General features: G+C 44.8%; 2 protein-coding genes across 2 annotated transcripts in view; one reads left to right on the forward strand and one right to left on the reverse strand.

Moving 5' to 3' along the window:
• The window catches only part of SMYD2 (SET and MYND domain containing 2), a 34,965-nt gene extending 13,981 nt beyond the window's left edge, over positions 1-20,984 (forward strand). Inside the window, exons 3-12 of the mRNA XM_083433357.1 lie at positions 2,551-2,661; positions 5,031-5,091; positions 7,075-7,199; positions 8,224-8,291; positions 9,440-9,542; positions 11,964-12,074; positions 13,975-14,095; positions 15,636-15,810; positions 18,056-18,164; positions 20,545-20,984. Of these exons, the coding sequence (XP_083289483.1) occupies positions 2,551-2,661; positions 5,031-5,091; positions 7,075-7,199; positions 8,224-8,291; positions 9,440-9,542; positions 11,964-12,074; positions 13,975-14,095; positions 15,636-15,810; positions 18,056-18,164; positions 20,545-20,625 (1,065 nt within the window). The 3' untranslated portion in view covers positions 20,626-20,984. The remainder of the gene's footprint in view (positions 1-2,550; positions 2,662-5,030; positions 5,092-7,074; positions 7,200-8,223; positions 8,292-9,439; positions 9,543-11,963; positions 12,075-13,974; positions 14,096-15,635; positions 15,811-18,055; positions 18,165-20,544) is intronic.
• PTPN14 (protein tyrosine phosphatase non-receptor type 14) overlaps positions 1-23,545 on the reverse strand; it is a 518,691-nt gene that overhangs the window by 368,969 nt on the left and 126,177 nt on the right. The window lies entirely within an intron of this gene.

A 23,545-nucleotide genomic window follows, 5' to 3' on the forward strand; every position in this document is an offset into this window, starting at 1 on the left:
TAGTGTCCTTGGCTCTGTTACGTGGAATCAAGGATGTTAGGCTCTCCAAATGTGTTTTGGCATCAGTCCAATTTGTGAAAAGAACAATACGAAAATTACATGAGTTATTTGTTTATTTATTTTTTAAAGTGAGAATTTCGCTCGTTCATTCTGGAAATCTTCCCCTGCCCCTTTGACCTTTCCCCCTTGACTACCTCCATGTAGACATGCCTAGAACACATAGGCTAGCTTTGAGGCCATCTGTGGGAGATTCCCCACCTCAGCCCCACAGATTCATTCGAAGTATTGGCTTCCGAGGACTTTTGTTATTGTATTAGAATCCTATAGACTTCTGGCACATCCGTAGCTGATGGAAGCCATTTTGAAGAACCCACTGGAGGTAGCTCATGCTTCCGCTTTGATTTTTATAAAAGCAGGTGCCCTAGCAAACTTGCTTTTCCAGACATTTTCTCATTCTGTCCTTAAATCAGAGAGAAATATTGTCTGCATAGTCCCCCCCACCCACCCCCTTGAACCTACAGTGTCGTTAATACAGCACTGGGGAGTTGGCTAGAACAATGCTGCCCGCTACCAGTCAAACGGCTTAGAAAAATTGTGGAAAAGAATGTTAAACGTGGTCCTGCTGTGATCACTAAAAAAGGCCGCTGTCACAGTGTTTCCATGCCAGGTATTACTCAGACACTGCTCCCCTCTTCTGCAATATTCCTGGCTTTTATCTTGTTTTGCACAATTCAGCCATATCTTGTCCCTTTAACCACCTTACTAGTTCACATAACTCAGTCGGATTCTGCCTGAGGAAAAATTTTAATTAACTATGCTTAAAGAATCAAAGGGTCAGGACGGAACATTGGAAGGACATATTGGCATTGTCAATTTTGTACCTTCCTTAACATTTTTTTTCTTTTTCTTTTTCTTTTTTCGGAAGTACAAACCCAAGTGCGGAATGTGGTGTTCTACCCCTTGTGTACCAAAAAGTTAATTGTTTAGTGAAGAATCTAAGCTGCTACTTGACAACTTCCTTTCTGGTCAGTGTCAGATATTGTGACCATGAAATAAAGCCCTTTTCAGTCACACACATACACACACACAGAGAGAGAGAGAGAGCGCTTTATTATGATTGCTTATTTGGCAAATATAAGTATAGATTTCTGGGAAATATTTCCCACACAATCAGGTTTCTGAGTGGTCACCATCCATTTTCTGGACGTGAATGCTGGACATAGGCCTTTGGCCTAGTCCAAAAAGGCCCTTCTTTAGCTCTTATGCTCATTTCTTGGCAAGTCTTGGTACTTCCAAAATTTGCCCATTTAAAATTTTTGTGTTTGTTATGTCCAGAATACTCTAGGTATAAAGAACTTAATCCAGTGGCTTCAACCAAGTCATTGTTGTTAGATAGCTCAGTTTGACTGTTGTGGCCTCCCCAATAGATACATGTGCTTAGATAGCATTTATTTCAGAAGGACAAGCTCTTAGGAAGCTGCCTTATATTGAGCCAGGCCATTGATCCATGCTTGTCAATATTGTCTACACTGGGTTGCAGTAGTACTTTAGGGTTTCAGACAGGGGTATTTCCCAGCCCTGCCTGGAGATGCCAGGGATTGAATCTGACACCTTTGAATGCAGAGTATTTGCCCTGTATTTGAACTGCAGCATCTCCCCATTCCCAGGTCCTTGACTAAGGGATGAGCTGCAGCTGCAGGACAGTTGTGTTTGTTTTGCATTCTCATTGAGAACAAAAAATGCTAGGTCATCTATAGGTCTCATTGAGTATTTTTTCAGGAGTGTCTATCCTTGGAGAGCTTGTGAGGGTCTTTATATCAGTTGGTTAGTGGGTGGGTCATGAAATGGAAGCAGAGGCTGTGGAGGATGCGGGGGGGGGGGAGGAGGTCAAGCAGAGAGCATGTCAAGAGTCCTCTGCAAGAGATGGGAATGTGGGGAGGCTGAACGGTTTGAGTGGGTAGTGAATCTGACTTGCCCAGGCTCCAGGCCAGCTGGCAGCCAAATCCACAACACTGCTCTCGATCTGTGACCTTGTAACTAGTAGTGATGGCCACCAACATAGATGACTTTAAAAGAGGACTGGTCCGATTCATGAAGGATAAAGCTATCAACAGTTACCAGGCATGATGGCCATGTTCAGGGTATGCCTCTGAATACCAGTCGCTGGGAATCACAGGCAGGGAGAGCACTCTTGCTTCCATGTCCTGCTTGAAGACTTCTCATAAGCCTCTAGTCAGCTACTGGGAGAGCATGGCGCTGGAATTGATGGGCCTTAGGCCTGATCTGGTAAGGCTTTTCCTGCGTTCTTAACTAGTCTAGGGTGTGACTTTTATAATACATAGTTTTGGAGCATGTTAAAAACAACCTCATGAAATAGCTCTTTTATCTTCCGATTGGTTCCATCCTTAGCTGACTTTAGCAAGTGTCCTAGAGGAAACACATTTCACTTGACCTCCAGGCCCAGGTGGGGCGCAGGGCATCCTCTTCTCATTTGCAAAGCACAAATCTGCAATGTTGATTTTTTTTTTTAATGCCTGTTTAATCTTCCAGAAACAGGACTGGCCCCTGCACAAGCTGGAATGCTCAGCCATGTGCGTGTTTGGGCAGAACTGGAATCCCTCAGAGACTGTGAGACTCACTGCAAGGATTATTGCCAAACAGGTGAGCAGGACCCAAAGACTTCGGCCAGATTTCTGTTTTGTTTTGTTTGGAGATGGAAAGAGCCAGGGAAGTGACTGTGTGCTCCAGTAGCCTCCAGTGCAAAGTCGCTTCACAACATCTTGTTTGTGTATACGCCGGCAGTTGCTCCTAACATGAGTAGTTGAAGCATCTGCAGTGTTTGTGCTTAAGAACCTCTTGAAGTACTGTGCTCTTGAACCCTTTCCATCTATTAAGTCACCTCCCTCGTTCTTCATTGAATTTCTCCGTCAAACATGCTTTGTGCAAAGTCTTTGGAAAGCAAAGCCTTACAAATGTAATAGCACCTTTTATTCCCAATGTCCTCGGGCACAAGACTTGACTGCAAGCAGTTCACACAGTGTTTTTGCATTGCATAACGTTGATGTGAAGCTCAATGAAACAGGGTTTATTGGGGGGACTGCACAAACCTCTGTTTCAGATGCTCATTATGGCCGTGTTGCCGTGAATTCCAAATTCTTCTGTCTGTTTTGGCCGGATTCTCTGCAGTCCAGCTGTCTGGAGGCTGATGGTTCCTTCACATATGACATTACATACACATGGGCTTCTTAGCAGCTTGACCAGGGACAGTCCTGTTCCCCAGGCTGAAGAATCAACCAGATGCTCCTCTCACTAGGAAATGAAGCCTCTGTGGCAATATGTCCTTCCCAGATGGAAAGGACGCCTTTCAGGGAAGAACGGACCACTTGTACTTAAAAACAGGGAAGGATTCAGAGGAACTGCAAAACCAACCCGGACTCTGTGATCCTACTCTAAATCCCTTCTTTGTGTGCCTCTTCCACAAGAGGTCGGGAGGGCAGCAGCACAAGACCGGGCCTTTTCTGCAGTGGCTCCTCATTTGTGGAATGTTCTTCCCAGGGAGCTCCGTCTGATGCCTTCATTATACATCTTTAGGTGCCTCAAAATGTCCCTCTTCTCCCAGTCCCTTGGCTGATTAATATTCTACAGCCTTTTAACTGTGTTGGGGGTGGGTATTCATCTTCTTTTTAAACTATTTACTTTGTGCTGTTATCTTGTGAACTGCCCTGAAGTAGAACCAGAATCTTTGGACATATATAAATTTAATAATTAATAGATAAAATTCATAGAATTACAGTGTTGGAAGGGATCTTTGAAGGCCATCTATGTGAACTCGGTGCTCCATGTCGGATCTGCAATCAACTGCAGCATCGCTGGCAGACTTTCCGTTCCAGAGTGTTTTAATGATCAATATATTTCCCCAAGGAACTCTGGGAGTTGTAGTTCGTGGGAAACAGGGGTCTCCTAACGGCTCTCAGCATCCTTAACAAAGTACAGTTCCCAGGATCCTCTGGGGGGAGTCGTGGCTGCTATGCCGTGTGGCATGTTCAGTATGGATGTGGCCCAGGTCTCCATAAGTAGGAAGCCCTCTAAGCTGGAGGGAAATCTGACCCTATTTATGGAGGCAAAATGTGGTTTTCTGAAGCATGTTCTCTCTCACTCATAGAGTGTTCGCAGGGAAACAAAGTGGGACCAGTAAGTTTCAAGGTCACAGCTTTGTATGTTATCATAACGCTCCCAACTTCTCTCCCCCTCTGTAATAATGATTAAAAAAGAATCAAACCTCCTAAACAATGGCCTTTGAAGAAATTCTGTACATTTTGAGAACTGCTTCTGTGATAAGGGTGACCCAGATGCAGTGGGGAGACAGGACTCTGAAGGCATGCTGGGATGGTAGCTTGCCTGACTCCCCCTGTGCTTCTTTCCTTTCTTTTTATTTTTTTTTTTAACACACTCTAGTGGTGATCCACAAACAAAATTAGATGTTTAATGATGAAAAGTCATTGGAATAAATTTGTGCTTTTATAGCTTGCAGGGAAGTGGGAGGGAGCCCTACATGCCATATGAAAGCTAAATATGCAAACCATAGTCCCTGAACCTCAGCTGCTGGGCCACCTGCAAACCCATATTTAATGGCCAAGATTACAAAGAAGTGGCCTTAGGCCAACGCTGGAGTGTTGCTTTTGAACTCTGTCAACATTGAGATTATTCACTTTCCTCAAAGCAAAGTCTGCCTTCTAATAGCTTGCTGCTGTTAGTTGCTTTCTGCAAATCTGCAGCTAAAAGAAATTACGATTTTCGTTTAAAAATAATAATTAAGAAATACTTGTTCTGCTTGTGCAGGCATTTTCACAGGAGTTTTGGGACAGAGTGGCCTAGTGTGTCAGCTCTGGTGCAGCCTGCACTCTGGTGCAGTTTGTTGACTCATCTGGGCAGTGTGTGTGTATGTGTGTTAGAAAGGACAGTTGTGAATAAGCTGATGGAATGTGTGTGGGATTTTTTGAAAATGTCACTTTTCTTTTCTTCATTACTAGAAAACACACCCTGGAAGGACTGAGTCAGAAAAGCTCCTTTCTATAACAGAGTTTGAATCCCGTAAGTATAGAAAAATGGAAGACTCCAAGGGTTATTCCAAAGGGGGTTCAGAAAGCGTTTTGTAGCTGTTCGACAAAACCTGTCTGTTTTTACATGTCCCTCTCTCTCTCTTCCTGTAGTATTGAGAATGATATTTATTCGTCGCTCTTTAGAAAAAGTCTCAAAGTGACTAACAGTACATCAAAAATACAATGCAATAGGCAAAAACAATAAAAAACAGACACAATACAGTACCATAAGGTTACATTATCACTTCTGTTATGAATTATCATTATTTATCTTGAATACAGTGAATTTCATGGAAAAGTCACAGGCTATATATAACCTCTTTGGCCTTGCTGTTTGCATTTTGCCTCCATAGCTTTGCACATACTAATCATAGTACAATACACAAACATTTTATGCACATGCGTTTCTATATCTACCTCAACAAGGTGTCCCGTTCTCCTCTCCCCCCACCCTGCTGCCACTGCCAGTGATTCTATTGTTCCCCTTAACTTGGGATAAAAGTGAATTGAAATTCTGGTCCATTGATTACACTTCTGTCTTGTCAAAACAGCCTTCCTGGCAACTCGGGTGACTTTGGTGGGTTGTAATGTGAAATTTTAAAACAGCCAGCATTGTTACCAGGGGGCATCTAGTCAGTGATGGAACAGTTGCTTGATAGTGACAGTGTCTTTGGGGCTAATTGCAGGGCCCTCCAGTGTTGAGTTGGATATCTGTCACTGCCAGTCAAATCTGACATGTCCTCGGCGGTTGCCGCATCCCAAATGCTCCTAAAGGTGATCTAAGGAGGAGTGAAGGCCTGTGTGTGTGTGTGAACTTATTTCCCCCGCTCAAGGCAGAGCTCAAAACTGAGCCGCTATTAAGAAGGCTAAGCAAACTGGAATTGCCTGCCAAGCATTCGTAGTGTTGCTCTCTTCCTTGGTGCTGCCAATAAGGGGAACAAGTGAGCACAACCATGCACATATTAGAGAACTATAATGTCTTAGATTTGCCTCCTGCTCAGTCGGAACATGAAATGCAGCTATCTCCAGGAAGAAATGTACAACTTTTGTGCATTTGACAAGAATACCACTTCATTATATTTCTTGTATTTTTAAGAAGACCATTTAAAAAAACCCCACCAACCTTCTGTCTTTAGCCGATTAGGCTCTTTAATGTCTTGCTTTTTTAGGCATTGAGCAGAAGTGGGCTGCAAGATCACATTTTTATGCTGTATGTGGGGGGGGGGAGAAGAGTTTGGATTTGATATCCCGCTTTATCACTACCCAAAGGAGTCTCAAAGCGGCTAACATTCTCCTTTCCCTTCCTCCCCCACAACAAACACTCTGTGAGGTGAGTGGGGCTGAGAGACTTCAGAGAAGTGTGACTGGCCCAAGGTCACCCAGCAGCTGCATGTGGAGGAGCGGGGAAGCGAACCCGGTTCACCAGATTACGAGTCTACTGCTCTTAACCACTACACCACACTGGCTCGTCTCCTCCCCCCCCCCCCCCACTCACTCTAGGATCTCTATCATTTACTGAAGTCTGGGGTGGCATTTATCAATATTTTATTTTCGATTGATTGTTTTTTTAACCAGAGTAAAAACCCAGTTTTGATGTCCTGTGAGGAACTCTTCTTCCCACACAGGGAGGCCTTTCATTAGGTGTCATTTAATTCAGTGGTTCAGTGGCTTACTTGAGCATTCGTTAGGGGTGCATTGACAAATACACAAAAAGATTACACAGTGCGTTTCATAAGCCAATATTATTCCCAGCTAATATATGGGTAGAAATGTGCCAGCTGTTAGATGCTTCCTGGCATTGTTCCCTTCCACAAGGCCTACAAGGAGGAAAATGATACTCCCTGCAGTTCAAAGAAGAGTTCTTGTGACTGATTCTCTTTTCTTCGAGGGCGTCCTGTCTTGAAGCAGACTTCGCTGCACTTCACTGCAAGTAAATTGGTCTTTGTATTGAAAAGGGATTTCTTTTCCTTTGCAGATCTCGATAAGCTCGACAATGAAAAGAGAGAGTTGATTCAGAATGACATCTCGGCTCTCCATCACTTTTATTCAAAGCATATAGAATACCCTGACAATGCAGCTCTTGTGGTCCTTTTTGGTCAAGTAAGATGGATTTTAAAAAGGGGGTAGGGGGTTAGGCTGGATCCAAATGGCACCTTTGGGGGCATGTGATCTTGCACTGAACCAAAAATACAGGAAGTAAGGTTGAAAAAGAAGCTTAGAGTTGTGTGCAATTTTGTGTGATAAATCCCACATTTTGGGCCCTGCCAGCCCCACAAAACTCTGTCGGATGAGGCAGGAGGAATGGTCTTTGCTTCAAAATGGTTTAAGGGTGTTGCATGCACTAAATTGAATCATCCCCAAAAACCCTCTATTAGAAGCCTCCTAGTGGTTCTGGAAACCAAAGCCTTGGCAAATAATTTTATGCATGTTTGCATATTACATTTCTTCAGTATTTGTCCCAAAAATGTAAAGTCTGGAAGTGATCTATGCAATTCTCATTTTTTCCCCTTTTGATATAGTCTAGTACTCAGTCCCATTTTCTTTAGCTTTTACCCTTTTAATTTATTGTTGACTTTTTTAAAAAAAGAAACAATAATATGTATCATAGAGTAGATATACAAAATGCAGACCAATACATAAACATACTGAGCACATATTGTAAACATAAACACTATATATTAGGAAATGATTTTTTTACAGACATTGAGATAGTAATGTTTGATGTCAGTACATGACATGAATGCTGTTGTATACACATTTTAAAAGATGCTGCTGTCTAAATGATGTAATGGAAGGTACGGCTTGGAACTGAATGTCATTTTGAGACTGAGAATAACACACTCAGCTGCCTTTTCGCCCCACCTGGTTCCAGGATGCTGACACACTCTGCTTCAGCTCAGCCCGGCTGCCGCATCCTTAATCTTCCACTATAAAACTAAATTGCAGGCAAACTCTGACCTCCCTTCTTGTAAAGCTAGTCGCTCAGCAGCAAGACTTGATTAAGAATAAGCAGCATTCTAATCAGATTAATCAGGATGGTGCAGACAAATATGGTCACTTAGGCATGCAATGCTCAACAAGCCAGCGGGTTTTTAATTTCTCACCATCTTTCGCTTTCTCTCAGGTGAACTGTAACGGCTTCACAATTGAAGATGAAGAACTTTCACACTTGGGATCAGCGATATTCCCTGAGTAAGTGTTTTAGATGCAGTATCTCCCCCAGGGGGAAAACGCACACACACAATTTCTAAGATCTATCAATTAGTTTCCAACAACAACAACAAAATCCCCCAATGCTGAAAGTTATTTGCAAAGCTGAGCAAGGCATTCCTTTCTCAGCTCTTGGAGTCCTGCACAGTGGCGTAGCGTGGGTTGTCAGCAGCCGGGGCAAGGCAAGTAATTTGCGCCCCCTAACCCGTGGATTTGCGCCCCCTAACCTGTGGATTTGCGCCCCCTAACCCTAACCCCCAAATGGTGCGGCCGCCCCCCCCCCAGCACCCCCCACGCTACGCCACTGGTCCTGCACACAGCTCCCTTCCTCTTTGTGTTCAACATCTGTGCCTATCTTATGAACCAGGTCCTCACCGTATACCAGGTCTGAGTGGTCCAGGATCTCAAAGGGCCAATACAGTAGTTCCCTTGAAACTATTGAGATTTTAAGGTGCTTCACTGTGGCTTTGCTGCAAGCAGCTGTTTCCTAGGACTTCACTTGTGGAGGTAAATTCTGATAAGACTGATCTTATCATAAGCTGATAAGACATTTTGTTGTCTTTGAGATTCCTTCATGAACTCGCAACTTTGCCCTGATCATACAGTTGTAATAATAAACTTCATAAAGAGACTTTTGAGCTGCTTTGCACATAACGCTAAATCAAATACAGGCTTGCTGCAAACGCACAGGTTTCCAAAGAGGCGTTTGCAGCTGCTGAGCTACTTCTCTGGTCCTGCTGCTGTTGCACTGCTGTGAGCTAAGTCACGGTTTGCCTTAGTGAGCCATCCAAACCCAAGCTCATGGTTTGTTTCACTCCAAGCAAACCATGGGCTTTAACCAAGGTTTGTCTGGAGGAGACGACCCTCCACAATGTTAAGCCAAACTATGGCTTGCTTTCCATGAGTGTAATAGCGGGAGGACTATGGGGAGGACTGCAGGTGCGATCCATTCCCCAGGAGCCCTCGCACTTGCACATCTGCACTGAGCCATGGCTTGGCTTGGTGTTACGTGCAAACCAGCCCATTCAACACAGGTAATTGTCACAAGTCCTGCAGTATACAGTTCTCTTCCTTGTGGTCTTTAATATTGCTGCTCATGGAACAAATGGGTGCCCTTTTGTTTTTGTCAGTGTGGCGCTCATGAACCACAGTTGTTGCCCCAACGTGATTGTCACCTACAAAGGGACCGTGGCTGAAGTCAGAGCTGTGCAGGAGATAGAAGCTGGCGATGAGGTAACTGTGCAGTGGATGCATGCTTTCAAGGGATGGGGAGGGACTGGTTTGTAAAACACACAGCCTGCCATGCACCTGCGGTGTGTCTTTCCATCTGTGTGGTAAATTCATCCTCCACACCCCGTTTGAGGATTCTCCCCTTCATTTCCAAATCCAGTTATGACGATGTGGTCTTTAAACTGGCGGAGCCAGCACCTCCCCTCTCGAAACGGTGGCTTATTTCTCTGACAGAAACCACACCTGGCATTTAAAAGAGGTCTTCTGTCCAAAATGGCAGCCCCCTAATGAGGTCCCCCTCACCTCTCCCCACAAGTATTAGCCAAACTTAACCCATGTTTGTTAAGCATGTTGTTTAACCGCATCGTCCTCCTCTCTCTGAGGAATGGGGATTGGATGTAAAATAGGACAGTGCAAAAGGTTAACACGGGCCTGCTGTTTTTCAGCAACAGAATCATGGGTATTTCCCCCCCCTTGAACAAATAGGCCAAGGGTAGCTTCAGATACTGCCTGCAACATGTCAGGCCGGCCTGTTTCATAACCTAACCCACTCCACTAGTCCACCACACAACTACCACACCCTTCCCCACAGATCCATGGTCACCTGACGTTCCCACGAGGGGCGAGGACATCGTTGACTTTTGCTGCATTCCAGAAATCCCAGTTGTGGGATTATTCAGGAAAATATTTACATGTTCCCTTTGAATGCCTTATACTTACTCATTTATGTAAAATAAAGACGATTAAACGGAATAACAGCAGTGCCAACGGAAAGAGTGTGTGTTAACAAGTTGGTAGAATATTCCTAATCAAGGGAGTATTGAACTCCTGGAAAAGGTTCTCTGCCATTCAATTAGCGCAGAAGCGCAACAGATTTGTCCTCTGTGGCGTGGCCTGTGCCTCCACCTTCTGGCTCAATGTGGGTACTGCATGGGAAACCTGTCAAGATTTCTGTGTCTCTGCGTGTGTGTTTAGATTGGCTCCCATATTTTCTGCCTGGAGAAAAGCAATTGAGATGCACTCACTGTAGGATAAAAACAAGCAACTGCAAACTAAAATCAACTTGCCCTGGGCATGTTGAGAGAAGGTGAAGGACACACATGCACACAAACAAGAGCAGGCTCGATGGAAAACCATGCGTTGGCGCTGGAGCAGATATGTGTTTAGTTGTCCTTGTAGCCTTTTAATTGTATTATATTTTGGGTGAGAAATTTTAAATCAGCATTTGAAACTTTCTGTCTTATTTTATAACCGGAAGAAAATTCTTTGAGTTTGCATGTATTTGTTTATTTGGAGTCCTGTTTTCTGCTTCTGCTTTTGCTTTTGCTTTTGCTTCTTCTGGGCAGATAAGATACCGTATTTTTCGCCCTATAGGACACACTTTTTCCCCTCCAAAAATGAAAGGGAAATGTGTGTGCGTCCTATGGGGCGAATGCAGGCTTCGCGCACCTCTCCGCAAGCAGCGGGAGCCCAGCGCTGGGCTCCCACGGCTTGCAGAGAGCTGCCTGTTTGGGGGCTGGAAAATAATTTTTTCCCTTTATTTCCCCTCCAAAAAACTAGGTGTGCCTTATGGGACGGTGCGTCCTATAGGGCGAAAAATACGGTACTTTGCTAGCCAAAGCAAACTGAGTGGCTGTTTACTTTTTTGCATCCACAAAGAGGCTTAGAATAAATGTGTCTCTGCCTATATGCCCTTCTGTGTTCAGACTTGCAGCAAAATTCAAAATCCAACAAAAACAAATCTCAAGATTCCAGCCATGATATGGAACCCTGAGGTCATCTAGTCCAACCCCCTGCAGTGCAGGAATCTCAACTAAAGCATCCATGGCAGATGGCCAGCCAACCTCTGCTTAAAGTACACCACCTTCCAAAGGAGTCTATTCTCCATCTATTAACAAGAGTATTGGTGGTATCGAACAAAACTGATCTGCTGACGCACAAAATTTTGGTTGTGCAGTGGAACTTCCCCTTCCCTCCCCCACTCCTTTTGGGAGATGGTGGGTCCGGCTCCCCACAAGGTCTGAGGGACGGTGGCTGACCCCTGGCTTGGAACCTTCTCCAGGGAACATCAGGAACATCAGGTTCCCAACTGCAGGAAGGCCTCTGAGCTGGATGCAGTTAGGCTCCCTCTTCAGAGAGTTAGAAATGGAGCAGGCATGGATAGGGATGTTGTGTGTGCACCTCCCCACTTTAAGCTGACACATGTTCAGCCATTGAAACCTTCAGATTCTATCAGTAGTAAACAAACTGAACTTGGGCTCTATTTTCCTGGAACTTAGCCCTGAAACCTGGCGCATTGTGCAAATGCAGCAAGTTTCTGGCCACTCACTGCAACTAGTATGCAGATCAGTGTATGCTTATGTATAACCTGTAGCATTTTAATATCTATCTGCTGTTATTATATTACCAGTCTGTCTTTTCCAGATTTTTACCAGTTACATTGACCTGCTATATCCCACAGAAGATAGGAATGATCGATTAAGAGATTCCTATTTCTTCACTTGCGATTGCAGAGAGTGCATTACTAAAAAAAAGGTGATTGTATTTAATAGAGTGCACACACTTTATTTATTATTAAGATTTATAGCTCGACTTTATAGCAAAGGCAAAGCAATTTTTTTTGTTTGGGTTCTTTACCTCATCATCATTTATTACCATCTAATATCTATATTGTGCCTGTAATATGAGGCCTTAAATCAGATCTGTGACATGGCTTACCTCCTGCTTCCAATTCCCATTGGTGCAGCTGTGTCTGGCTTATTCAAAGTCAACCATTTAGACTGCGGGAGTAGTGGGCTCCACATTAGTTACTCCCGTTGGGCTCCAGCTCCAGCCATCTCTGACTACTGACCATGTTCCCTGGGGCTGGTGGAAAGAGGAACCCAAGAACCATCATCTTGGTTACTCTTTGTCAGAGCTGGTTCAGCTGCACATCAGCGCAGAGACTCAGAGGTGAGCAGCAGAGTTGATTCCCTATTCAGGGAAACAGAATACAGACAGAGAAACCTAAGGTCAAGACTGGCCCCCAGTAAATCAATTGTCTGAATTGACAATCTGGGCCTCCCATTTCTCCCTAAGTCTCCCCTCTGTCTGGCTGTTTTCCCAGCAGACTTAAACTCCCCCTGTGCTTTTTGCTCTGCTACATTCAAGGCCCTCCATGCCCTTGGAGACAAGGGAGGAGGAGGGATGAATATAGTAGAACTGCTGCAATCTATTGCAGCCTCACCCCCTACCACCTACCCAGCTGCCTGTCCTATGTCTGCAGTGCTTTCCGTCTCCTCTTCCTCTCTCTCACTGAAGCCTGTTGCTTGTTCTATGAGTATAGGGCAGTATACAAATTTAATGCATAAGCATCAACATCCGACCCTTCTGGCCTTCCCTCTTCATCCTCTGACCTGTTTTCAGTGTCCCACCTCCACCCCCCAGGCTTCGAGCCTTCCTCTTCTGAGGCTTCCCGAGGGAGTTCTCCAACTGAAGCCTCCCACCACTCCTCATCGTCCAGCCAATCGCTGACACCCTTGCAGTAGGGCTGTGGCTGAGCGCAGTCTTACCCCCTGTTCCCCCCATAAAGCTTTGCCACAATCTCTTCCTCTCTCCAGAGAGCAGATGCAGCATTTGGGATGATCAAGACATTAACCTGAGATATTTGGGGAAAGGGTGTGTGTGTTAAGGGAGCATGTCCCAGAAAGCAGCTTGCTGGGGGAGGGGGAATAGCCACCATGCTAGCTCCCCAGAAGGTGGGTCACCGGGAGGGATTGCCGCTGTGCAAATGCACCAACGGAGCCAATCTGGTGTTCCTGCTGGTGCATTCGTACTGCACCAACCTCTCCCCCACCTTGGCCTCCCCATACAACCCACCCACCAGGAATTCAGCACAGTGGCTCCACCCACTTCTGACAGGCAGCATTTGAGTCTCATGCCATCCGGGGTCCAAAGCAGCCCTTTTAGTATGTGGCATCTTCAGGCAGTGCTTGAAAAGGTTCCTGCTTAAAGCCCTAGAGTGTCGTTGGATAGGGAATACTGACTCTGTATAATGGAGCTTCCTATCACCCTAACAGTGTGTGGAAGACATGGGTAGGCAACAGGGTGCCCTCCAAATGTGGCTGGACTGAAACTCTCATCATCCTTGACCAACGTGGCCATGCTGGCTGATGGGAGTCAGAGCCCACCAACGCCAGAGAGGCATCCATTGGCTACCCCTGGAGATAATCAGTCAGGGACCCATGCAGATGCTACGGCGCTACCCTCATGTGCTCTGTGGGAAACCCTGGTTAAATTTTATCATGCTTTCAAGTTCTCTTCTTTTAACAGATCCCTATAATCTCTCTCTCTCGCTGTGTGTGTTTTGCACAGCTATTGTTGGTTTCTGTGTGGATCTGCTTTTTGTCTCGGAGCTGGGGGAGGCCTTGTAACTCTCTCGCAACTCTTCCCTCAGGACAAAGATAAACTGGAAATCCGCAAGCTGAACGAGCCTCCATCAGCAGAAGCAGTGCGAGATATGATCAAATATGCCAGAAATGTGATTGAGGAATTCAGGAGGGCCAAACACTACAAATATATCCTTTGGTGTTCTCTTTCTCACTCGCTCTCATTCTTATCTGTGCTCTCTGTTTAAGCTGAACTTTAGATTCAATTGAGCAGCCTCATTTTGTTGAGGCATGTCCAAAAATGCAATTCCCCAGCTTCAGGCTGCTGTATTCCTCTCTCATCTCCCCCCACCCCACCCCTTGTTTCGTTTCTCAAGCCCAGAGTTTCTTTTCCAGCAAGTAGGTTTGGTTTCCCTTAGAGCTGAACGTGGCTGCAGAAAAGCAAGGTAGAAAGTGATTTGCAACTCCTCTGGAGTGTAATTTCTTTGACCAACAATGCAAGAAAGGGAGCGTGCAAAGCTCTTTAGTCTAACTCAGTAGGTGTGTGCGAGACCCTCCACTGATTTAACATTTCTTTGGGATTATTTTACATAATTGTGGGGTGATTCCAGGTGGGTAATGCAATCCTAGCCCGGCCCAAGGATGGTCAAAGTAACAGAGTCACCGCCACAAATGGAGCCCTGTTGCTTCCTTCCAGTCAGAGTCGACAATGTAGAGGGGTTTCCTCTCTAGTAGCTGAATTGGTACAGGGACCAACAAATTTCAGGGTCCTATCCTGGCAGTAGCTTTGTGCTGGAGGTCAGGCCTCCAGTGCAGTGGAGCCCCCTCATTGGAAATCTGTGAGCAGGAATGGAAATGGGTCCATGCTTCATTCTCACCCCCAAGCTCCATATCTGATGCTTCAGAGGGGCGTGCAACCCAGAGCAAAGCAAGCTGAATATTGCCACCCAACAGTGCCTCTGTCTCGATGGGCTTCCGTTTCCTCATGTTTGCCTCCATTGTCTTATCACTGATCCCAGATAGGGGTTCGGAACCTTCCTGGGAGCTGATGAAAATGCCAGAGAGAGACTAAGACTGATAATATTTCCCCCCAATTCCATTAACAGTCTTAGCCAGCAGTTTCATGTAGATTTTACAACATCATGTGGGAGAAGATGGAATTATGTGCTCCTTCAAATGCCTGGGTATAAGAGTCCACCACCTGACCGTTGAGCTATCTGAGCTCAATACCTCCACCCAAGATACTTAACAATAATGTTTAGATGCAGTTTGCTTCTGAATGCCATCTGCTAGGAACAAATACAAAGGGCTGTCATGGCAAAGATGGGGCAGGCTTATCCTCTGATGCTCCTAGAGAGCAGTGGAAATGGCAAGGGAACAGGTTTTTTAAGCTAAACCTCAGGAGAAAAGTCTATACAACAGTGGAGCAAAGTGCCTCCAGATACACTGGGCTTCCTTTGTCTAATCAGAGGCCCAGGAATGTCTTTCTTGCATCCTGCATTGCACTTCTGGAGTGGAGCAGGAACTTGGACCACATGAGCTCTTAAGTCCTTTCCAACTTGTCTGTTTCTGCAACGGAGCAGGGCTATACGTTTCAGTATGGAACGCTTGTGATTTTGCTTAAGAAGACTTGACTTTTAAGGAACAGGTGTTCGGCTGTGTAGCCCTGGAGTCATAACTGGGCATTCGTTCCCCGCTTACTTTCTGTTCTCCTTAACTTTTGGCTTACCCCCAAGTGAACTGCTCGAGGTTTGCGAGCTTAGCTTGGACAAGATGGGCGCTGTGTTTGTCGAGAGCAATGTTTACATGCTGCACATGATGTACCAGGCTATGGGAGTCTGTCTGTACATGCAAGACTGGGAGGGTGCTTTGCGCTACGGGCAGAAGATTATCAAACCATACAGGTAGCGTTCCTGATTTTTTTTGTGTAATTTGTATGATGTAGTAAGCCGAAGTGTCTCTAAAGAAACACACCCACCCAAACACACCTTCACCTTCCAATTCAATGAACTGATCTCATTAATGACTGTTTCTTGTATAAGCCAAGCCTAGCAGGTAGAAGCAAAACAAGATAATTATGTGCTTGTTATCCCAAGAAACCAACTCCTGAATTATTTACATATTTCGGAAGCGGGGCTGTCAGCTGATTGAAGAATACTTAGTTGATTGTGTGAGGTTTAATGTTATTTAAATCTCCATATGAATGAAATGGTAGCTTTGAGGGGGGAAGGAAAGCATTTTGTTGTAACTGAATGGGAGAAGGAACATACAAGTATGTGTTGCAACGGGCATAATCTTAGAGGTATTCCTTCCTGTGTGATGGAAAGTGGGAAATCCTCTTAGAATTTTTATAAAACAGTCCTTGCCAGGTGCAATTTTTATATGAAACATGGTTAGCACTTTTTAAAAGTAGGTTGTCTGGTGATTCAGGAGAATCATCCTAGTTGATAAAATGTCTCCCCCCCCCCCCGCAAGGTTAGATTTGATCTACTGAGATAAATCACTCAGTGGAGGAGGAGGGGTTAAATCTGCATGGCAATTTTTATCTAAATACATATCTTTGAACATACTTTATCCAAAATATATGCATATTGGTACTTGTTTTCTGCTGGAAAAGTAGAAAATTTGGAGAAGTTCAAAAACTGTACGTTCGTCTAGGAATTGTAAGTGGCTCAGAAACTACAATTAATCCAGAATGGGGCTTCTAGATTAGTGACTTAGGGCAGCTGCCGGGACCATATAACAACAGTCCTAGAAGATTGACATTGGCTCCCAGTTCGTTTCTGAGCACAAATCCAACTGTTGTGTTGACCTTCAAAGTCCTAAATGGCTAAACCAAGAAATCTTTAATTAAAAATACTTTTTAAAAAAGCCCTAAATGGCTTCGTCCCTGTATACCTGAAGCAGCATCTCCACCCCCATCATTCAGCCTGGACACTGAGATCCAGCTCCGAGAGCCTTCTGGCAGTTCCCTCCTTGCGAGAAGTGAAGTTACAGGGAGACAACCAGAGGGCCTTCTCGGTAGTGGCACCCTCCCTCCCATCAGATATCAAGGAGATCAATAATTATGACTTTTTGTAGACATTTGAAGGCAGCCCTGTATCAGGAAGCTGTTAATATTTGAGGTTCTGTTGTGTTCTTTTATATTCTGTTGGAAACATTGCCCTGCAGCCCATGCAGAGAGGAGCACTACCAGCAGCATGTTAAGCCCAGAGACTGTGGCATGGCACACCCTACCGTTGTGTGTGAGCCAGTTGCAAGGCTGCTCAACGAATTATCTCGGGGCATGATTTTCTCTCCAGCTGTGGAGTGTAAACGAACATCTCCCTTTGAATCAGATGCCAGTATGAAGTCATAGATCAGCTGGTGGGGAGCGGGGACCGGGAAAACACAATGGCACGTTCTTCCCCTGGAGCCCAAATCTGATTTATCACCCCGGTGATTTGCCTGGGTTTTTGGGGGGGACTTGGAGACTGATCTTCTAAGCTTGTTTAGGCTGGCTGCACAACCACACTAGTATAGCGGCATGCTGACATTGCAGCTGCGAGGTTGCTCTCGGGTTGCCCCTCTGCTCACCTGATCTCTGGTCTAAGTGTGTAGTTTGCCCTGCAAAAGTATGAGCCTCATTTGACCAAAGTTCATTTCATAAGACGATCACAAATTGACCGTGTGTGTATATGTTGGCAACAGCCAGAATGCTTTAGCAAAAAGAAATAAAAGTGGAGCGCACCAATAATTCCTTCCATTGAAGACTAAGAGAGCAAAGTATATGCCTGTGGGGTTATGTCTGAATAAACTAATCCTGTGAGATCAGAGTGGAAAGGCGAAGGGAACACTTTGATAGAACGGAATACTGGCAGAATAGAGCACATGCAGCTATGCCACAATTCCTTGATTTATTAAAAGTAAGTGGATAAATGTTATTATTACAAAGTATTTTATTCTTTGTGCAATTTGTTTTATGTTTGTCCTGTACAATTCACACGTGTTTAAGAAGAAAATGGTAAATCAACCATTATCAATAATTGCATAAAAGGAAGAGCAGGATGTGTGTCTTGGCCTGCCGAGCTGTTGCAAATAAACTTTGTAGAACTGAGGTTTCAAGTTCTGGTGAAAGCAGATGTTGTTCCTGTTTTTCTTTTTTTGCAGTAAACATTATCCTTTATATTCCCTCAATGTGGCCTCCATGTGGCTGAAACTGGGGAGACTTTACATGGGCCTGGAAAACAGACCTGCTGGCGTTAAGGCTCTCAAGAAGGTATCCTCCCCTCCCAGCCCCTTAGATGCCCTTATGACATGCATATAAATGTTTCACTTGGGTAGAAATTCTGAACTGCCTTTGCATTGCTATAGTACTTAATTTTCCAGCCACCTTCTACATCTTCATGAATTGGCAAAATGAAAGTCCTCTTCCCATTCCAAAATGTTTATTTTAGAACTCAAATCTATGGATAGTACTTTTGCTCCTATCTTTGATGCCCCGAATCTCCTTCAATTAAGGTGGCAGCAACCAGCAGTTCAATTTAATTGGTACACACGGTTTTCCCAACAGGATCCGTCACTGAAAAGTCACTCTCAGTTTCTGTGGTTTTGTGTACAATCAAGAGCTGTTCAGAAACTGAATGTTCTTGGCTCTGATGGAAGCTGGCATATGGCACAAAGCAGATTGCATTTCAGTAGCTATCTTGAATGTTAGTGCATATGGTAGTCAAAATATTTTTTCCCCTGTAGCTGGAAAACCTTGTTAGGTGGGGTGGGGGGGGGGGCAGGCAGTGTATTGATCGGTTGTGGAGGGTTTTGGTTTGGCCTTCCTTTCCTCACCTTCACCTTGCAAGGGCTTTGCTGTGGAGCCCTCTCTATACTGACAGACCTGTGAGCATTAGTTGGTAGGGCATCCCTAAGGCAGTGGTTTTCAAACTTCTTGAATTCACGGCTCCCTTGACCAGCTACATTCTTTCTGTGGCACCCCTGTGGGGCTCAGGAGCCCAGTTATGTCACCCCTTGCCTGCAGAGCTGGCAGCCTCTCACCCTTTTTTGAACACCCTTGTGGAGTGTTCCCCAAGCCTCCTCTCCTCTCTCCTCTCCTTGGGAGTCCTCTGGACAGCTGTTGCCACCACCCTTGGTCTCTGAGCTGCCCCTCCCTGCCCCAAAGAGAGGTGCCTCCTTACACTGCCCCACAGGGGCCTGGGACTTGTCTACCCATTCCCAACAACAAAGGCTGGCAGGGTGGGCTCCCTTGCCCGCTTGCTTGCTTGCTTACTTGCTTTCTCTGAGGCTGCCTCGGCTTCTGGCAACCAGTATCCCCTGGCCATCCCCAGAGGCACCATTCGCCTGGGGAGCTTGTAGCCAGGGATGCCGCAACAAACAGCTGTCCAAGCCTTTGGGAGGCAGAGACGCAAGAGGGCATCAGAGGAGGGAGGGAAGGAAAGAAAGAGGGACAGAGGCCAGTGTGGCCTACAACACCCCTGACCATCATTCAAGGCAGCCCAGGGTGCCACGGCACACTGGTTGAAAACCACTGCCCTAAAGCAAAGAAGGAAAAAAACAGCTGGATTTTCTACATTGACCTAGAAATGGTGTTGTTGAGCTTTGCCAGTGAATCCTAGGCTTGCTGTGCCCAGCTTCCTTAATTTTTTAGTTACCTTAATTCAAAAAGTTAGGGATGGCTAAAACATGCTTCTGCTGCACAGGTGTGCAGCATCAAAAGGAGGATTCAGGTGGACCATTTCAAAATAGCATGTAAAGTATTAATTTACAGTGCAATCCTGTACATACCAATGTAGAAGTAAGTCCCATTAAGTTCACTAGAACTTACTCTAGGTAATTGGGTACAGGCAATGACCGATTTGCACGGGGGTTCTGTTCTTGATCCCCATGTACATTGATGGAGCACGCATAAGCCTGCTCCATCCCATTATGCCTCACTCCACCCCCTTTTCCAGCCACTTCCGGGTTGCCGTGATTCATGCGGTCAGAGTTGCATGTCAGTTGGTCGTTGCCTGTATAGGGTTGCAGCCTTGGCTACAAACTTTATTTTGGAGTTGAAGACCAAAGTAGTGCAACACAGGCTTGAAATGCAGATCCCAAGAAGTCGCCTCAGTGCCAGTGGTTCCAGGCAACTTGGCAACTAAGCTTCAACTTCTTTCTGAATGCTGTGGCTGTTGTGTCATAAACTCGGGGGGAAATTGGGTACAGGAGGACCAGCAAAGGGCGATGCTGGAGCAGATACACGGAGGGTTGTGGTCATCCCAGTTAATGGCTAAACCATCACCCTCTCCCATTGACCATCAAGACTCCATCTTGCTTTCGAGTGCAAGCAGGCCCAAATTCTGCTCGAAGCAGCTCTGTTTGAGAGTCATCTTCTGGTTAAGTTTAGAACAGAAAGGCAGATACAATGTCGTTTAACTTTTTGCTTGTCTGTGCCTTTCAAAAGAGTTTGGAGATCTCTTAGGATCAAAAGGTGCTGTGTATATAATAAGGTTTGATTCTTTACAATCAAATGGGCTGTTTTCAGTTGGGTACATTTAAGGGGACAAAAACCAGTCAGAGGTTTCTGACTCTTTGGAATCCCTGACGAGAACATTTCATAAACCAAGGCTGTCTGAATCAATTGTATTTTTTCTCTCCCTCTTTCGCAGGCAATTGCCATCATGGAGATAGCACATGGGAAAGATCATCCATACGTTATAGAGATCAAAAAGGAATTAGAGGCCCACTGAGTCTTTGAATCTATGCAATCCTTCAACCTTTCTTTAAAAGCCTTGCTATGGAAACTTCAGGAGTGCTTTGAAAATTGACATGGGATGAAAGCTTTTCTGTAAAATAATTGGAATGACAAACATGTGGTGCACCCGGGCCTTACCTCTTGCATTCTCTGAGGTTGATGTGAAATATCTTGAGCCTTGATGAATTAATTTTGAATGCTTTTTCCCCACTAAGGAAATGCCACGGTTTCATACAGCTAATGCCTTTGATTGATCATGTGCAGAGATGACCAATTCTTTTCTCTACAGATTTTAATGTACTATGTATCTTAGCCATGCAAAGCAATTAATTAAAATGGGACAGCCTTGCTTGAGCCTGCTTGATTGCTTTCCTTCTTATTGTGACATGAACTTTGTCTTTCAAAAAATGCATTGCAGGCATATTCGTTGTAGCTGCAACGTTTGCACTCCAAAATGTAGTTACAAACTTAGCTCTTGCATATATTGACTCCAGTTATTCATTTCTAACACTATGTGTTCACGCTTAGGATAACAATGTCAACATGGATAATGGAAACATACTGTTCCCTGCAAATTGTGTATGGATGTATTAGCACATGTTTCTGGGGTCTTACGTATCTTCAGAAATAAGGAGAGATGTAGGGTTGACTTTACTATTGTTCTTTGGTAAGAACTGGATGCCATATCACCCAAGAAACTGGTTCCAGTCAATTGCCTTATTTTTTGCTCTATAAGACTCACTTTATCCCTCCTAAAAAGAAAGGGGAAATGTGTGTGTGTGTTATGGAGCAAATGCAGGCTGCGCAGCTATCCCAGAAGCCAGAACAGCAAGAGGGATTGCTGCTTTCACCGTGCAGCGATCCCTCTCGCTGTTCTGGCTTCTGAGATTCAGAATATTTTTTTTCTTGTTTTCCTCCTCCAAAAACTAGGTGCGTCTTGTCGTCTGGTGCGTCTTATAGAGCGAAAAATACGGTAGCTTTGCAGCCCAATCTTAGCAGCTCCAAAATAGTAAGCGGAAGATTCCAAAGGGCAGGACTAGAACCAAAGAGTGGAAAATACAGGGAAGCCAATTTCAGCTAAACATTAGGAGAAACTTCTTAAGAACATAAAGAGTCCTGTTCCATCAGGTCAGTGGTCCATCTAGTCTAGCACCCTTTTCTCATAGTGGCCAACCAGATGCCTTTGCAAAGCATGCAAGTAGAACCTGACCTCAACAGCATTCTCCCTAGCTGCAGTTTCCAGCAACTGGTACTTAGAAGCATTTCTGCCTCAGGCGGTGGAGGTAATGAAAAGAGAGCAGCTCAGCAGTAGAGCAGATTAATTATTATTATTATTATTAATAATTATTATTATTTTGCTGGAGATATTTATGCAGAGGCTGACAAAGCCGTCTGTCATGGATGCTGTCATTTCATCCTCCATTGTTGATCCTGCACTGAGTAGGAGCTTGGATGAGATAAAATCCAAAGCTCCCTTCCACCTCTGTGATTCTCCATGTGTGTGGAAATTTTCTTTTTCCAGTGTTGCATATTAATGTCCTCTAGGCTGAGAGGCTTCATAAAAGTTCCCTCCATTTAAAACCTGAAGCCTTCTGTACTTGGCGATGTTTTCAGAGCAGTCATCGTAAGTGGAACTTACCTGAAAGGATGTGCTTCTATGGAATCTGGATAAACTATAAATGAATGAATGAATGCCAGAAGCATAAATTCTCAGTGAAATCCTATGCACGTCTACCTCGAAGTAAGTCCCACTCCTTTCAGTGGGGCTTATGCCCAGGTGCATGTGCTCAGGATTTCAGCTTTGTTGTTTATGTCTTGTATACACATGGCCATGTGTAATGGCTTTGGATAGGCATGAGGCTCTGTATTTCCCCCTCCTCCCTTAAGAAGGCATTCCTCTTCTGCAGAAAGCAAGCATTATGATCATGTGCATCAAGATACACCTTAAGGTGCACATGTTTGTCCAGGGCCCTCCACTGAGCAGCTGAAGCTCCACATACAGGTTGTGTGTGGAACGGGTCTGTGTGGAAGTTAAATGGTTAGATCTGCCCTATTTGTGCTCATGAGTAGCAGCATTTAGTGTACAGAGGCAGTACAGACCAACTGCATGCCGTGGACAGAAGTACTGCCCAGGCTTTCCCTCCGCTCTGAAGGTACTGCCATAAACTCTCACACTTCAAAATATAAGGACGAACAGTTGGAAGCGAACACTTAACAAGTCCATAGAAGGCCCTGAAGCACATGTTTTACAGGAAATGAAATTAGTCAATGAAACATTTCCAAGCAGATGGGCCATGTCTTGATACTTTCAGATAGCAGAGTTTTAATCAAATGCTTGCTATGGCTGGGATGCAGCAGTTGATGAAAATCTTTCTGTGAATCGGATTGCTGCTAGCGGATGGGGCAGTGTTACCAAGCTCCAAACAAAGGGTGCTAACAGTGCAATTCTAAAATGGAAGGCAATTGGAACTAACTCGAGTATGGCTGTACCTTAGGCACACATGCAAAGGAAAAGCAATAGGATCATCTATTTACTTGCTACCCTTTGCTATCTCATCACGTCAAGATGTCTGCTAGATAAAAGAGTGTAGAATTGCTATCAGGGATCCATATGCACCCTGCTGGATGGCGCAGTTGGAGGAGGGTGTCTTTTTATTTTGTAATCTATTTACAGCCTTGTGATGCTCCTGGGATGCTTTGAGACTAGTCACTACTACCATTGTGTGTGAACTGGGAAATAGCATGTGAGCTAAGGACTTTGTGTGCAGGTCACACAAAATGAAGTTGCAAAGGCACTTTACGTTTTTTAATATTCCAGTAGATCAGCTTAGCAGCCATGGTCTCTTCCCCCACCCATCCTCTGAACATACATCCTACAAACATACAAGCATCACTTACCTCCCAGCATGCAAATT

The sequence above is a fragment of the Podarcis tiliguerta genome, assembly GCF_965153285.1.
Source record: "Podarcis tiliguerta genome assembly, chromosome: 3".
In the NCBI taxonomy this organism is placed as follows: domain Eukaryota; kingdom Metazoa; phylum Chordata; class Lepidosauria; order Squamata; family Lacertidae; genus Podarcis; species Podarcis tiliguerta.